At 37.2% G+C, this 18,678-nt stretch overlaps 1 protein-coding gene across 1 annotated transcript in view; it reads left to right on the forward strand.

The window, feature by feature from the left end:
* Positions 1 to 18,678, forward strand: part of DLG1 (discs large MAGUK scaffold protein 1) — a gene marked incomplete at its 5' end in the record, with an annotated part of 351,805 nt that overhangs the window by 79,216 nt on the left and 253,911 nt on the right. The window contains 1 exon segment of the mRNA XM_034780811.1: positions 10,952 to 11,104. Coding sequence (XP_034636702.1) covers positions 10,952 to 11,104 — 153 coding nt within the window.

Below are 18,678 nucleotides of genomic sequence, written 5' to 3' on the forward strand. Positions count from 1 at the left end.
CAGATCTTTGCTGTTGGAGAAACTGAATAGATAAGTTGAATGCCATTAAATTTATTGTGCATGTATCCTGTACAGGAACTTTAAAATATTAGTTATACTTTGAGCAGGTATTGTAGAAACCCCATAATACCTTTTTTGTGTTTGCCTTACTGATTTACTATCAAATGTATTCAGTTTATAAACTTATCAAAAATCTAACTGCCAGCCCTGTGAACTCGATTTGGGAGTCAAGCTGAGTTCTTTTCTTCTCATACACTACAAACAATAAAGGTTCTGTGGGCCAAATGATGGCTTCAGTGACATCTGTGATTGAGTTTGAGCAAAATTCTCTGCTAGTTTAAATTGATACAAGTCCATTGAAGTCAAATGAGCTGCACCAATTTACACGAGCAAAGAATTTGGCCTTTAGTGTTCAGTGGATTGACACAGGTGTCACTGAAGGCCTAATCCAGTTTGCATAACCTTTTATTATATGATACATCAGAAGGAAAGGAATTAACTTGACTATGAAATACCTGTCAACCTTCAAACCTGTCAGCATATGGACACGGACAAGCACAAAGTGTATGGTAGATGCCCAAAATATGGAACACCTGGGTCTCTTGCACATCATGCCATAATTGAGAATTATGATGATTAACTATAAACCCTGAATGTTTTCTGAGTTTGTGTGCCCCTCACTAGGTCACTGTCTCTTTTGGCTACCTACCTTTTGTTCCCTTCCCACAATCACTATTTCCATTTTATTTGTTCTGTCCTGTCCCCTCCCTGACTGAGTCTTATAAACAGTAAGAATTCAGAAGCATATACCTGGACAGCTGAGCTTTCAGACCAGGCAGAAGCAGCTTGGTGTGAATGGAGGAGGCAGTAGCTTCTTTGGGCTGCTGCTGAACTCATCTTTGACAGATGGATGTGATGGGTGGCTCCGTGTGACTGAGAGCTGTCTTGAACCCAGGAGAGCTGTAAGAGGGTTGGATTGGGGCAGCAGCCTCACCCTTCTCCTTCTGCTCTGATTTATGGGGCTTTTGCCTCCAATATGTTTTTTTTGGGAGGGAAGGTGAATGGAAACAGATGATGTTAGTTTTGTCTGCTAAGGTCTCCGTTCCAGCTGCAGAGGGTCTCCACTCCTGCCTGCATACCTGCTGGGCCAGTATCTATGGGCATGGCCTGTGTATGATGAAGTCAACATATACACATGGTGTGTGCCATTCCTCATAGATTCCAAGACCTGATGGAACCATTGCGATAATCTGGTCTGACCTCTTATATAACACAGGCCACAGAACTTCCCCAAAATAACTTCTTTGTGTCTCTCTCTATCAGTTGCTCCCTAAACTTGACAATAATGATTCCTTTAGAATTGCTTTTCAGAATAAAAACACACTTGGCCCATCTACTTTGGGTAGATATTAACCATCTCATAGCTATGCTTGTGAGAATAAAGTGAGCCTGGTGTAATTGGCCAAAATTCCCTCTTTATTGTTGGGAGGTGTTGTGTACTAAATACATCTGTGTATTCATGTCTGAATATCATTGACATCATAGCAGAATTTTCAGAAGCCTTCACAATCCTTCGCCAATTTCAAGCACTCAGAAGGTGACCTTCCAGTGGTCTACTACAAGCCATACAACCATCTCCTCGCTGGTCATCTGGTCATCCCTTACTATGATGATCCTCCACCATTCCTTCCATAACTTTTTCAAGATTATTTCCATCTCTACACCTAATGTGCCCAAAGTACATCAGTTTGTGTCTGTTGATCTCTGACTTCAGGGTCTGCTTCTTTCCAATATTATTTCCAGGGTGGATAAAAATCAATGATGTAAAAAAAATTGGATTTTTTAAATTTAAATCGGATTTTTTTGATAAAATACTTTCCAAGGAAAAAACCTATTTAAAGATAATTTTAATTAAGATACCTTATAGCTCAAAGATATCTCATCATGGAATAGGGATTATAAATTCTAATTCTATAGTATGAAACAATATATTCATGTATATTCAGCTGCTCTGAAAAAAGTGGGAGGAACCAAGCTAACTCTCCCACAAGACTTGCGATGGAACTCAGTAGTGGACTGTTTTGAGCACTATATCAAGAACTGGCCTAATTGATGACAGTTTGTGAACAAAATCGTGAAGAAATCGATGGCACTGTCACAGCCAAAGTTCTCAACATCGGGCTTAAGAGAAATGTTGAACACATGCTGAGTACCCTGAAGCCTGTTTCTGTAGCCTTGAACAAAATGCAGGGAAATAGCTGTTTTATTGCTGATGCTGTTGAAATTTGGAAGGAAGTGAGTGAGGTCTTCAAAAGAGAAATATGCAATGACAGAGTTAAATTACAAGCATTAAAAAAAAGAATGGGACAAGCACTGTCTCCAGTCATTTTCTTGCAAATATTCTCAATACTCGGTACCAGGGTCAAACCTTAACTGCTGAAGAAGAGGAGTTGGCTATGACATGGACATCCCTCCATAATGCCTACTATACTAAACTTCAGCGCTAAGGGGTGAACCATTCAAGAAATATATGTTTGCTGATGATGTTTTAAAGAAAGTCACACCAGTGAACTGGTGGAAGTCACTTAAGCATTTGGATTCAGAGACTGTTGAAGTGATAATCTAATTTTAACAGCAATAGCTTCTTCTGCCGGTGTAGAAAGAATATTTTCTTCCTTTGGACTAATTCATTCCAAATTGAGAAATCGTTTGGGACCTGAAAAAGCAGGAAAGCTTGTGTTTCTTTTCCAGATTATGAACAAACAGGAAAATGAAGGTGAAGATGACTGAATTAGCTGCAGAAGCCAATATTTTAAGTTTCTCATGTTGACCTGGCTGACATAGTCGATTTTTAATTTTGTTTTTTAAAAAAATATTTCATTTAACTATTTTAGTTAGAAGTAATTTGAACAAAAACAAACCTGATTTAAAAAAAAGTGAATGTTTAAATTAAAAAATGCATGTGCTTGTTTTGTTAAAATATTCTCTGTTTGCTGTTGAAGAAAAAAATCCAGAATACATAATGCTGTTGTTTAAGTTAAATAAAACAATGTAAATGTCTGTCTGGTGGTGATCTCCTCCTAATACAGCATGGCAAGAAAATCCTCCAAATTTTAATGATTAACCTGTTGAATTGAAGATAGTTCACCTCCCAATAACTTCATAAATATCTGCTTCAATTACCTTTGGTAAATGAAATAACCAAACAATCATTCATTTTGTGATATAGCTGTAAAACTAATCTGAAAAGTTTTAAAATAAATCATTTAAAAATGTATAGTGTGTACCTTCTAAAAATGAAACCTACATCTATCTCTGAGTTGTGAAGAGTATGTATTAAGGTTATAACAACCAACAAGAATGCACTTTTATGTAGAAATCCATGGTTAAATTGAGTCTTCCTGACTAGTGATGATTTAAATAATCATTTAAATCAATTTGATTTAAATCAAATCTACCCTGATTATTTCTAACATAAACATTAGTCTTTTTTCCGTTCAGGGGATGCACATGAGTCTTCACCAGCACCATATTTTAAAAGCTTCACTTTTCTTCTTGTCAACAGCCTTAACTTCCCAGGATTCACATACAGAAATTGCTGTGGAAACAGGTTTTTCCCAGTCGCTCCTTGTATGTTTTGAGATTCCACAGTTTTTCCACAGTTTCTTAAGGGAGGCAATAGCTGAATGACCCATCCCTAGGTGTTTTCTGATTTCTTTGGAACAACCTCCTTGTTTGGCTATATATGATCCCAAATATTTAAATTCGTCTATTTCTTGTAGAGCTTATCCATTAATCGTGATATCCACTTGCATTTTTTTAGTCATGTCAATGTACATGCATTTTGTTCTCATCACATTCAGGAATAATTCATATTCCTCACTAACTCTTTTTACATACTCCAAAATTTGTTACATTGCATCAGTGATTGTGGTAAAAGAGCATTGTGTCATCAGCATATCTGAGGTCTGTTAAGTTTTTGCTAGTGGAGATTGCAGCTCCTTTCACTTTGTCAAAAATCTTCCAAGGGTTGTCTCATGTTAAATTATGTGTATATGCTAGATGCTTATAAAATACGCCCTTATTTTACACCACCCTGCCTAATGGAAACTACTTACTGTCACACACTGCTGTTCACATCATGGTCTGTTGGCAGTGGTGGAGACTTGCGATGAGTTCAATGATGTGCTTTGGAATCCCCTTGTCTGCCAGTATCCTCCAAAGATGATCATGTTGTGTGATATCATACATTTTGAGTAGCCAGTGAAGCATATGATTAATGGGCAATTTGTACTCTCTGCATTTTTAAATTATGTGGTGGATGTTGGTGATTGGTTACATGTATCTTGGCTTTTTCTGAAACCAGCTTTTTGTAGTGGTAGTTATGCTTCCATCCTTTGTTTTTTGCAATCCTAGATTATGTAGAGCAGAACTTTGCTTGCGTGCAATGTGAGGGAGATGGTACAATAGTTACTACTCTATTAGGTCTCCCTTCTTTGATAAGGGCAGAAAAATTCCCTTTGTCCAGTCTTTTGGCCAAATTCTAGTCACCCATATATCATTACAAATTTTCTGCATAAGATCAGTACCACGTTCACCAATTGCTTTTAACAGTTCTGCAGATACTTTATCTATGCCAGGTGGTTTCATTTATATAATAGCATGTCTCATATACTCTTGCAGGATTGATGGCTCCTACTCCGTGTCCACTCTTTTCTGTTGTCCTGAATTATGAGTGACCCTGGTATACAGAGGCATACAGGTAGCCACAGTAATCTCTCCACATGCTTTTAATATCATCCCCCTCAGTGAGGACTCTGTCATCATGATCTTTTATTATGTTTGATGCAGGCAAACCTATTTGTAAGAATTGTGAAGTTTTGTATTATTACTATGTTTATAACTGGTTCTCCATACCTTTTATTTCTCTCTCTCTCTCTCTCTCTCGATATATCTATATATATAAAATCAGTCAACAGCCTTAATCTATATATATAATTGCAGTTAACTCATACGATTAACTCAGAAAAATTAATTGCAATTAATCGCACTGTTATACAATAGAATACCAATTGAAATTAATATTTTTTGATGTTTTCTACATTTTCAAGTATATTGATTGCTATTACAGCACAGAATACAAATTACAGTGCTCACTTTATATTATTTTTGATTACAAATATTTGCACTGTAAAAATTATTTTAAAAAAATAGTATATTTCAAGTCACGTCATAAAAAGGTTGCACTACAGTATTTTTATCAGGAAAGTGTAACTTACAAATGTAGATTATTTTTGTTACATAACTGCATTCAAAACAAAACAATGTAAAACTTTAGAGCCTACAAGTCCACTCAGTCCTACTTTTTGTTCAGCTAATGGCTAAGATAAACAAGTTTGTTTTCATTTAGGGGAGATACTGCTGCCTGCTTCTTAATTATAGTGTCACCTGAAAGTGAGAACAGGCATTCGCATGGCACTTTTGTAGCCGATGTTGCAAGGTGTTTACGTCCCAGATATGGTAAACATTTGTATCCCCCTTCATGCTTCGGTCACCATTCCAGAGGACATGGTTCCATGCCGATGATGCTCGTTAAAAAAATGTGTAAATGAAATTTGTGACTGAGCTCCTTGGGGGAGAATTCTTTGTGTTCTGTTCTTTTTTACCCGCATTCTGCCATATATTTCATGTTATAGCAGTCTCGGATGATGACCCAGCACATGTTTGTTTTAAGAACACTTTCACAGCAAATTTGACAAAACGCAAAGAAGGTCCCAATGCGAGATTTCTAAAAATAGCTACAGCGCTCGACCCAAGGTTTAAGAATCTTAAGTGCCGTCCAAAATCTGAGAGGGATGAGATGTGGAGCATGTTTTCAGAAGTCTTATAAGAGCAACACTCAGATGAGGAAACTACAGAACCCAAACCACCAAAAAAGAAAATCAAGCTTCTGCTGGTGGCATCTGACTCAGACGATGAAAATGAACATGCGTCAGTCCGTTCTGCTTTGGATCGTTATCGAGCAGAACCCGTCATCAGCATGGACGCATGTCCTCTGGAATGGTGGTTGAAGGGACATATGAATCTTTAGCATATCCGGCATGTAAATGTCTTGCGATACCAGCTGCAACAGTGCCATCCCAACGCTTGTTCTCATTTTCAGGTGACGTAAACAAGAAGCGAGCAGCATTGTCTCCTGCAAATTGTAACCAAACTTGTTTGTCTGAGCGATTGACTAAAGTGTAGGACTCAGTGGACTTGTAGGCTCTAAAGTTAGACATTGTTTTATTTTTGAATGCATTTTTTTGTACATAATTCTAAATTTGTAAGTTTAACTTTCATGATAAAGAGATAGCACTACAGTACTTGTATTAGGAGAATTAATATCATTTCTTTTGTTTTTTATAGTGCAAATATTTGTAATAAAAAATAAATATGAAGTGAGCACTGTACACTTTGTATTCTGTGTTGTAATTGAAATCAAGATATTTGAAAATGTAGAAAACATCCAAAAATATTTAAATAAATGTTATTCTATTATTAACAGCACAATTAATCGTGATTAATTTTTTTAATCGCTTGACAGCCCTAATATATAAAAACCATTGTGTGGTCCGACGGTGACATCTCAGAATATGTGGTTTTGAGCATAATCGTTTTCCTTTGATTCCAAAGTTCACTGGAGTTGGCTGCCTATTGCACCTGTACTAATACCTGAAATCCATTCTCATCAGAAGTTACATAATTGTTGTTGATTCTGGTCAAGTCCACACACAGTAGTTGTCTGTTTAACTTCTGCCCTCCCACTCCAGAGGTGGCTTTATGGCAGTGGAGAACAAGTGATTAGTTTATATGTGTGCACAAGAGAAGGACTGATTTGGGATCTTTCAAGATGAAAAGTGCTATAAATGTAACATTATTAAGTTACATTCTCAATTGTGATTTGCAGTATTTTAAAAATGGGGCTTATTTTTATCCCTAAGAGTACTTTTACAAAAATAATAAATACTGAAAGTGAGTAGGAGTTTCAAAACGTATTAGTATTGAATTAGGAACTACATTTTACATCTCTAATGCACTGAGATAGGGAGTTAGTTTTCATGTAGGATATACCTGTACCTATAATCTTGGACTATCGAGCTGCCAAAGGAGCACTCAAGGACAATACGGCCATTGTGGAGAAACTAAATTAATTCTTTGCTTTGGTTTTCACGGCTGAGTATATGAGGAAGATTTCAACACCTGATCCATTCGTTTTAAGTGACAAATCTGAGGAACTATCTCAGATTGAGGTGTCATTAGGGGAGGTTTTGGAACATATTGATAAATTAAGCAGCAGTAAGTCAACAGGATCAGATGGTATTCACCCAAGAGTTCTGAAGGAACTCAAATGTGAAATTGCACAACTACTGACTGAAGTCTGTAACCCATCATTTAAATCAGCTTCTGTACCAAATTAACTGGAGGACAGCTAATGCGATGCCAATTTTTTTTTTTTTTAAAAAGGGCTCCAGAGGTGGTCCTGGCAATTACAGGCCAGTAAGCCTGACTTCAGTACCAGGCAAATTGGTTGAAACTATAGGAAAGAACAGAATTGTCAGAGACACAGATGAGCATAATTTGTTGGGAAATTATCAACATGGTTTTTGTAAAGGGAAATCATGCTTCACCAATTTGCTAAAATTCTTTGAGGGGGTCAACAAGCCTGTGGACAAGGGGGATCCAGTGGATATAGTGTAGTTAGATTTTCGGAAAGCCTTTGACAAGGTCCCTCACCAAAGGCTCTTAGGCAATGTAAACTGTCAGGGAATGAGGGAAGGTCCTCTCATGGATTGTTAACTAGTTAAAAGATAGGAAACCAAGGGTAGGAATAAATGGTCAGTTTTCATAATTGAGAGAGATAAATAGTGATGTCTCCCAGAGGTCTGCACTGGACCAGTCCTATTCAATATATTCATAAATGATCTGGAAAAAGGGGTAAACAGTGAGGTGGTGAAATTTGGGGTATAGAATGGCTTCCGTATGAGGAGAGATTAATAAGAATTGGACTTTTCAGCTTGGAAAAGAGACGACTAAGGGGGGATACGATGGAGGTCTATAAAATCATGAGTGGTATAGAGAAAGTAAATAAGGAAGTGTTATTTACTCCTTCTCATAATAGAAGAACAAGGGGCCACCAAATGAAATTAATAGGAAGCAGGTTTAAAACAAACACAAGAAACTATTTTTTCACACAACGCACTGTCAACTTCTGGAACTCCTTGCCAGAGGGTGTTGTGAGGGCCAATACTATAACAGGGTTCAAAAGGGAGCTAGATAGATTCCTGGAAGATAGGGCTATCAATGGCTATTAGCCAGGATGGGCAGGAATGGTGTCCCTAGCCTGTGTTTGCCAGAAGCTGGGATTGGGTGACAGGGCATGGGTCACTTGATAACCTGTCTGTTCGTTCCCTTTGGGGCACCTGCCATTGGCCACTGTCAGAGGACAGGATACTGGGCTTGATGGACCTTTGGTCTGACCCAGTATGGCCGTTCTTATTTTCTTATGGTGTGAGGTTTTTATTTCCTCTCTCTGTGGTAGTCTGAAACAATGTTTTCATATAACTATTAATTGTCTGACTGCATATTATTTTCAGGTACTCTCAAGTTTTTAGCTTCAATTGGATTACCATGTGTAATGGCTTTTCAAAAATATAATCCTAATACGAGTATTGTAGATTTTTAAGAAACTAGAATATCTATTATTTGGACACTTACAATTTATTTGAAAAGCGTTTAGTCACGTTTTAATTGGAAATGGACTTTGTTTATAGTAGATTTTTAATCTTAACAATTTAATTTTAACAATTTTTAATACTTATTTTGCTTATAAGGAAATTAGTTTAATTTTTCACATTAGGTTTACATGGTGGACAGAAGAAACATTAGTCCTTACTAAGCTTTCATTGTAATCGGGTAAAACAGATACACACATACACTGTTGTAAGAGTGTTAAGTTTGGCAAACTCAAAATGATGATTTGTTTGAATTGCTTCTTATGGACACACGACTAAGTCATATTAGACAAATGTACTTAGTTGCTGCTTCAAGATATGGTATCATCTGGCAAATGAATGGATGGGCTGGTTAAAGAGCATAGGCAATTGGCTAAATGATAAACAGATGATGGTGGGGAAGTGCTTAGATTATTCTCTCTCCCCCCCCCCCCCCTCCCCAAGAGCCATATCTGCTGTGGGGATTCTAGTCATTGGTGATCAGTCACTGGGTTAATCACACTAGTGCAAAATCCCTAATATAGAAGATACAATGAGGAGTCCTTGTGGCACCTTAGAAACTAACATGTATATAGAAGAGTTATCTTGCAGTAGGGGTTTGTATAGTTGCAACTGCACCAGTGGTTGGCCACTGGTGGCTGAAATCAGGGAAAATCCCTAGTGGTTTATCTGAGAGAGATCTCTGCTGGATTTGGAAATGGACTGGAAGCAAGTAAAAATTTGAGTTTGGGAGTAATGTTTAATGTTTCTGGAAAGAGGCCAGAGAAGCCGCCACATTTTAGAGTTTTGGATAAAAAGAATAAATGCATATAATAGCATTATTACCTTTTGTAATAAAGTTAAAAAAGGCAATACTATTTTTTTATGCAGAAATCGCATTAACAAGACTAGAAAATTAGGAAAATGACAATTTTCTATGACAAATTCAAAAGCACAGTGAAAAGTAGGCTTTTCGGGGACTTACAGATCAGGAAACTGGAAATAACTTTTTTATATTTAAGCCACTGGTTAGCATCTCGGCCAGGTAAGTAGTGAGAAAGTTGTTACCATTTAGCGGCTTTGTGGGAAATGAATTGGTGGGTTATCCATTTTCTAATGGGTTAATAGTCATCCTTATTAGGGATAATAGTCATCCTTATTAGGAGCTTTGGCAGAGAAGTCAAGGCTAAAGTGGGCAACTGAGTTGTTGTCATTCCATGGCAGTGCTGAGATATTTCAGTAGGGCACTAAAGAAGCTTGCACTAGTGCTGTACCAGTCTGTGACTATATAGGATTTATTTGTTCAGCTTTCCTTAGTGCTTCATTTGCCTGAAAGATTTGAAAACAAAAGTATATCTATTTGTTGCTGACTTAGAAAAAGTCTGGGAGATACAATTTACCAATATTATTTAGTATCATAAATGTCTATGGTGGGTAATTGAAAGACAGATTTCATGACCTAAAAAGTTTATCATCTAAAATAAATGATTAAAACCTGGCAGGAAGGGAGGACAAGGATTATGGCAACAAGATACTGTGTTTGCTTTGGTTTGTAAGTATTATTGAGGGCCTAGAATATTTTTTGCAGTGTATGTATGAATTTGTTTCTCCGCTGGGAAGGCTAAAGTTTGTAATCTTCATAGAAAAATGTATTTCAAGAAGATGAAGGCTAGAATAGTTATCCTTCCAGTATGCTTTAATCTAAAAATGTTTAACATTAAATGGACACCATGAATTTGAAATCTACTGACTTCTAAAACCAGAATTAAAAGTAGTTTGTTACTGTCCCAATTTCTGAATCCCCTGCTGATTTTTGTGTTATGATAATTTTCCTATATTAAAAATATTTTTCAATCCTTTTTTGCTGTGTGAAAGATTTCACAAATAAAGGGGAAACTGACTGTGCCTGGGAGATAGTGAAACTTACTTATATGCATATTGCTGTCAAATACACAAAGAAAACAAACTGATCTTTGGTTATAGGAATTTTAGAGGTTGCTTGTAACAGTAGTAGATAAAACATTTAGACATAATGTTTAAGTTGATGGTATTCCTTTAAATTTAATGTACTTTGATCTCTGAATAGTGGAATTGGCACCAGAGCACGCCTACTAAGAATTTTCCTAAGAATTCTTTACTATGTGTAATCATCTATATGGGGTGAATATTTAAAATGGAAATTTTTGTATATTCTACAGAAATATCGGTGTCAGGATGAAGATACACCTCCACAAGAGCATAGCACCAATGAGGTGACTGGTCCAGAGTTGGTTCATGTATCAGAGAAGAACCTATCACAGATTGAAAATATACATGGATTTGTTTCCCACTCTCACATTTCACCAGTGAAGGTAGGGATTTTTTTTAATGTAAACTATTTTTAATAGGTGTTTGAGACAATGAATTATTGCTTTAACAAACTTATGGTATTTTGGAAAATAGGTCTTGTTTTACAAACTTGATTTTTTTAAAAGAGATTACAGATTTAGTTGATAAAGGTAACTATGTTGAAATAATATACTTAGACTTTTGTAAAGTGTTTGACTTAGTAACATAACATGCTGAGTGGAAAAATTATTAAACAAAACAATGTCAGTAAACACATGTTAATAGGATCAAGAACTGGCTAACTGACAGATTTCAAAAAGCAGTTGTCATTGGAAAATCATCACTGAATGGGAGTGTTTCTAGTGAGTTTCCCTAGGAATCAGTTCTACGCCTGATGCTGTTCAATGTTTTTATCAATGTTGTACAAATAAATATAAAATCATTGGTCATAAAATTTGTGATGGTGCAAATATTGGTAGCCTGGTTAATAATGCTGAGGAGAGGACAGAAGCACAGAATGATCTGGATCACTTGGTAAGCAGGGCCCTTTCAAACAAAATGGCATTTTATAACAGCCAAATGCAAAGTTGTATACACCTCTACCTCGATATAACGCTGTCTTCGGGTGCCAAAAAATCTTACCGCATTATAGGTGGAATTGCCTTATATTGAACTTGCTTTGATCCACCGGAGTGCACAGGCCCCCCCCCCCCCCCCCCGAGCACTGCTTTACCGCGTTATAGCCGAATTCGTGTTATATCGGGTCGCGTTATATCGAGGTAGAAGTGTATGTAGGAACAGTGAATGCAGGCTGTACCTACAGAATGGGGGGCTAGCATGGAAACTAGTGACCTGAAAAGGATTTAGAGGTCATAATGGACAGAAAAATGAAAATGAGCTGCCATCGTGGTGCTGTGGTAAAAAGGACTATTATGCAATCCTTTGGTATGAACAGGGAGTAGTCAGTATAAGTAAGGAGGTGATTTTACCTTTTTATATGGCATTGATGAGACCAGTATTGGAATACTATGTGTGGTTCAGGTGTCCACATTTTTAAAAGGATGTTGCAAAACTGGTGCAGGGAAGGGGCATAAAAATGATTCAAGGGCTGGAAAAAATACTTTGAGAGTTTTAAGTTGCTCAGTTTGTTTAGATTATCAAAAAGGAGATTAAGTGACTTCATTACAGTGAATAATTTATCTTAGGGGGGAGAAAATACCATGTGCTAAACTGCTATTTAACTTAACAGAGAGAGATGTTAAAACAACCAATGGCTGGAAATTAAAACTAGACAAATTCAAGTTAGAAATAGTGCACAAATTTTTCAGTGAGTTTGATAAACTATTGAAACAAACTACTGCAGGAAGTGGTGGATTCTCCATCTTGAAGTCTTCAAAGCAAGATTATCTGTCTTTCTAGAAGATATACTGCTGTCAAACACAAGTTATTGGACTCAATACTGGGTTACTGTGATATTCTCTGGCCTGTGATCAACCTGATACCAGCATCCGTCATAGAATGTCAGGGTTGGAAGGGACCTCAGGAGGTCATCTAGTCCAACCCCCTGCTCAAAGCAGGACCAATCCCCAGACAGATTTTTGCTCCAGATCCTTAAATGGCCCCCTCAAGGATTTAATTTACAATCCCGGGTTTAGCAGGCCAATGCCCAAACCACTGAGCTATCCCTCCCCACCTGCATGTTAAGTTTTCAAACAAGCACCTTCATGCTTTCTCCCATGCTGCCCCTCACACTTGAGAGGAGCTCCCTGTAAATATCTGCAGAACAAACTTAGTATCCTCCATGAAAACCCTCTGTAAAACTCTGCTTTGTCCCGAAGACTACAAAATATTTGACAGTGGCTAGGCAGTTGGTGTTCTTAGACCACTGCCTATCACGCTGGTCAATGTTGTCTCGTTTTCTTGTATCCCCCAGTTAGTCGGTCTGTAGCCATCTGTTGTCTCATGTTATGTAATCTGTTTGAGGCAGGGTCTGTATTTGTACAACATCTAGCAGAATGGGGTCCTAGTCCCTGGCTGTGGCTCCTAGGCGTTATGATGATACAAATAATAATAATTAGTTGCAAAAAGCCTGTGCTGTCCCACAGTTGTGGCGGATGGGCCAAGTAATGCACCATCTGTAAAGTCTCCCTCATAAAACCAGTGAAATTCTCACAACCAAACTGGAAGTAGAGTGTAAGAGTGAAGACTGGTTGAGTTACCTCTGATATCAAAACAGTCTAGTGCTGTTGGCATGGGATAGATACACCTTGGTGACAGTAAGGTATGTCATTTGTAAAGTAAAAAATAGTTGAGAATTTAAAAATTGGATGGTAACAGACCATGAATCCCAGTGATAATTAAATCTGGTGATATTGTAGTTTCTGTTGCTTCATGTTGCTCAGCAAACATTATAGCCAATAGGCAGACCATGGGCCAAATCCGGACTGCCACATGCTTTTGAATGGACTACAAAATCTTTTTATTTACTTATTATTGTTATTACAGTGTGAAATACATTTCTCTGGAGTCTGGACCTTGAGTATACTTTGACCAAGAAATTTGGACCCTGACAAAAAAAATAATGGACTACCTCTGAATTATAGGCTTCAAAGAAACAATCTTTAGATAACAGGACATTCAAGTAGATGATCTAATGATCCTATCTGGAATCGGTCTCTAAATCTATTACTTTTCTGAGCCTAGAATTTTTGATAGAGGTGGTAGTATTGAAACTTAATCTCTTGATTGTCATGACCCCAAACTATTGTGTAAGTCAATCCTTTCTGTGCATTTCCTGATACAGGAGGCATACAACTTAATCCTTAAGGCTATATTATTGTCCTTTTTGAAGGAAACTAGAGTGCATTCCCAGGGCGTACAGGAACGTTAGCCTCCCTTTCATTCTTCAGAGCTAATGGCATTTCACTCATGTTTATAGATTCAGACACATAGGACTAAGCTTGCAATGCAATGTGCAGGGAATTGGACATGTAATTCTCAAACAGTAATGTATTATGTATCCAGTTTTGTGTGTGCCACATAAAAAAAAAAAAAAGTCTAGAAGCCAGCAAACAAGATGGTAGCTTAAGCACAACTCCTACACAGAGGGAAAATATATTTTAATTAAAGAGTTCTTGAAAGATAAATTTCTCACCCTACCCCAGTGATTCCTAACTAAGGGTACGTGTACCCCTCGGGGTATACAGATATCTTCCAGGGGGTACATCAACTCATCTAGATATTTGCCTAGTTTTACAACAGACTTCAAAAAAAGTACTAGCAAAGTCAGTACAAACTAAAATTTCATACAGACAATGACTTTACATTAATTCTGCATTTGTAAGTTTAACTTTCATTATAAAGAGAGAGCACTACAGTACTTGTATTAGGAGAATTGAAAAATATTATTTCTTTTGTTTTTTATAGTGCAAATATTTGTAATAAAAAATAAATATAAAGTGAGCACTGTACACTTTGTATTATGTGTTGTAATAGAAATCAATATATTTGAAAATGTAGAAAAAACCCAAATTATTTAATAAATTTCAATTGGTATTCTATTGTTTAAACAGTGCGATAAATTGTGATTAATTTTTTGGAGTTAATCACGTGAGTTAACTGCAATTAATCGAGAGCCCTACCTATAAATAGATATTGGAGTAGTTTGAAACTGTGTCAATTCTGAGGATGATGTGGCAGCTCTTGATAGGCAGTTTGCTGCAGAGAAAGGTGAAATTGTAATTAAGAATTTAAAATCCAATAAATCTTCAGTTCCCAATGGACTTTCTGGACAATATTATAGAGCTCTAACGCAAGTGTTGGTCTCTATTTTAACTGAATTGCTTAATGGCATATTGCAGGGGAATGAGATTCCAGATTCATGGAAAGAAGTAAAATTGGTGGTAATTCCTAAAGAAGGATAAGCCCTTACCAACTGTGCATCATACAGAACTATAAGGTGCTAGCAAATACCCGAGTTTCAACTTGCCCAGATGTGTTCACCTGTCTGGGTTCCTTGCTGGCAGGGCAGGCAGGCATCTGTCTGATAATATCAGAAGGACTTTGATTTTGCTCTGTAGTGTTAATTCCAGCTGCTTTCTTTGGATGCTGAAAGAGCCTTCAACTGGGATTAGGAGTTTGATGGTTTCAGACAGTTTTTGATAGTTTGGTTTTGGAAGTCAGTTTTCTATGTGCATATTGGCTCTGTGTATTCATCGTCAAGCATCTGCTTTGATTAATAGTGATCAATCCCCTCCTTTTAAATTGTCTACTGGTTCAAGACAGGGTTGGCCCTTATTCCCTCTGTTGTTTACTTTGACAATGGAGCCATCTGCAATAAATGTGACAAACAACCCCTTGGTAAAGGGCATCAAATTACCTTCTAGATTAGAACACAAAATAGCTATTTATGCTGGCAATGCCTTGTTATATTTGCAGAATCCAGAAGACTTGTTAAAAAATATAGAATAAACGGATTAAAAAGAAATGTAGGTCACCAACAATAAAAAGTCACCCATTCACCCATACCACCTTAGTAGCTTTGGACAGACGCTTTAAATTGTTGTCGCTGAAGCCCTCTCCCCTAACTACTTTCATTAATCAGGAATTTATCCCTAGGAAATATCAAAGTGACTTAGTTGTGGGTAAGAGCTGAGTTTACTCAGTTTGGACAGCTCCTCCTATGTCCTGAGCTGAACTCATACCAAGAGATATGTAATAATGTAAGTAGTACAAAAATCATGCATTTTCAGTATTTACAAGTCAAACGTTTATTGTGGCCTCTGGATACAAGATGGCTCTATCTAGACCTTCAACCACATTTGAGGAGTTGACTCAGGTGTAAGTTGGAACAAAGATTTAATTTCTAAGAGAAATACAATTTTGTTTGAAAAAGGTGTTAAGAAATTAATCCAGATGAAAAGGTTGGGGAGGGAATTTGACAAAGAAATTGATCTGGATAAATGGGTCTGTATATGGGAAAGGGGATATACATCTTCAATTTGTGTAGCTGATAAAGAAATTTTTTATAAATTACTGTATAGCCCCTTTCCCATATAGAGACCCATTTATCCAGATCAAATTCTTTGTTCTGTTGGACGGGTTGTGGGGAAAGGGCAACATTCTTGCACATATGGTGGTTGAATCCATGAATTAGACTGTTTTGGAAGGAAATTATTAGAGATTCATTTTATGACAAAATGCCAGTTTCCTAGAGATCCCCTGACCTGCATACTTAATGCTCCAATAAAGGATCTATATTTTAAACAGAATGACAAAATAATTTTTTTGTTAGAAGCGAGACTTTATATTGTATATTATTGGAAAAATTTGACTTCTCTTCCTATGGAATTGTTGTTTAGTAAAACATGAACTGTCTTTGTAATGGAAAAGGTTTCACATCAAATATATACACAAGAGAAGTGCCAAAAAGAGGATAGGTATTTAAAAATTTGGTTACTCTTTACTTAGAGTAGGAGAACAGCTCCCCAGCCAACAGCCAGAATCTTTAGCCAGGTTCTCTGAATATTAATCTGATCCTGAATAAGTAAAGTACAATATTGTATGTTAACGCTTTATTGTAACTTTGCCTTCATAAAAAGTTTTAAAAGTATATAAAAATCTTTGCTCCTCTGTATTTTGGGAACATCATTGACTCATTAGCCTTAGAGTAAAACTTGGATATTTTAAAATCTGCAGTTCCCCAATTGCATATTTCATATAGAGCCCTACATTTGATAAAAACAATCTAAGCAACAAAATAACTATAAATAACAGTAGAAAGCATCCACTACAAAAGCTACTAAATCTAGTGTCCCATAACATTTTAGGAAATGTTTTGTCATAATTTGCACATACTTCTAATATTAATTCCTGTGTTTATCTGTTACATTGTTTGGTGTATAGCCACAATTCATCCTTTAAAAAGACAGATAAATATGCTGAGAACGAGCTCCGGTTGTAATAACTAAAAGAATTCTTCAGAGAACCTCTGTGTATTACCACTTGACCTGGTAGTTCAAAAGTTACGGAGTTCGAAAGACCTGTGCCACAGTGATCGGAACCTTCTGGAAAACTGTTCCCATTGAGGCTTACATGAGTGTCATTTCATGGAACCAAGCATTTAGAACCAGAAGTTGTATGAGAGAGATGAGCCCTGGAAACCTGTTGCTTTCTGATTGCCATCATCAATTCTAAGGAACCTTGAAGCTGTGCCTGTGTCTGATTGTCAGATGTACTTGCTATATCTGTCAGTTGCAAATAGTTAAATATAGGTGTTTGGTATAATTAGTTGTTAATATTTATACACTATTTCTAAGGTAACTCTGCCTAATTTTCTATTTCACCTTTCTTCATTTCCCTGCGTGGGATTGATGCAGGCTGTAGCAGACCCTAAATAGGGTTTCAAGAGTTTTCTTCTCTGCTCCAGGTATTTCATTATTTGGATTCATTTACTTGTCTGTTCATGGCACCAGACAACATGGCCTTTGCCAGCCCCAAAACCCACTATCTCTGCGGTCCACAAACCAACCTCAACACTGCATGATAAGGAGACTAATATGGAACCCAAAGCAGTTGTATAGATAGGTGTTGCTATAGATAGGTGAGTAATTTTGTCATCCTTTGTTTTCCACTAAAATGCATTCAATCTCTAAACAGGAACATAGTGCTACTTTAAGTGGCTTTTTAACAGCTAGGCTGTTCTTTAATACCCAACAGTGCTAGACACCTGTTGAGCGGAAGCAGTTAACAATTTACCCAGTTGATATTACAGGGGGAGTTTAGTCAATCAGAATGTACTATAGTTACATGCACAGTAACCTCTACCTTTTAAATGTTGGGTTTATTTAGATCAATGAGGAAAAAAATAGTCTTTTTTTCTGGTGAGCAGAAATCTGCTAAGGTTAGCATTTTTCCACCAGAAGCAATACTTACTGTGAGCCTGTGTTGCCCCCTGCTCAAGAATAATCTCAATGATTTTGCCTAAGAGCATTAACCAGTGCCATGTGATGGAATTTTTCATTTTTAGTAGACTAAAGGCATTAGTTCCATTTGGCATGGTATATGTCGAGGGTGTACATGTTTTTCGAGTGCTTGCTCATGTCCGTTCCATGTTAGGTTTGTGCGCACTGCATGAACCGTTGCTGAAGATTTTTCTCGCATTGGTATGCGTTGGGTTGGCTCTGTAGCCCTCTGTAGCCATGTGCTTATGCGCCGGTATAAGGGGCGCCGCCGGCCACGCACCTCTCAGTTCCTTCTGACCGCCTGTGGTGGTTGCTGGCATGACCCCTCTTGCTTCAGCAAGGCCTTTTCCTTGTGGTTTTTGGACTCTAATTCTTTGTTGTTTTAAACATAATTTTTAGTTTATATAAATATTGTACTTAGTGTGAGTGTAAATAGTGTAGGTAGATCGTCCCTATCGTTGAGGCACTCTCTTCGCCGTAGGCTTCAAACATTGTGTCTCCTGTGGGAAACCTATATTGTGAGCAACCTGCATTCCAGTTGCTTGAAGTGCTTGGAGAAACTTACATGAGGAACAAGTACCTATTTTGTTGGGACTTTAGACCCCATACTAAAAAGGACAGAGAAATAAGGCTCA

This window comes from Trachemys scripta, chromosome 9 (genome assembly GCF_013100865.1).
Source record: "Trachemys scripta elegans isolate TJP31775 chromosome 9, CAS_Tse_1.0, whole genome shotgun sequence".
Taxonomy (NCBI): domain Eukaryota; kingdom Metazoa; phylum Chordata; order Testudines; family Emydidae; genus Trachemys; species Trachemys scripta.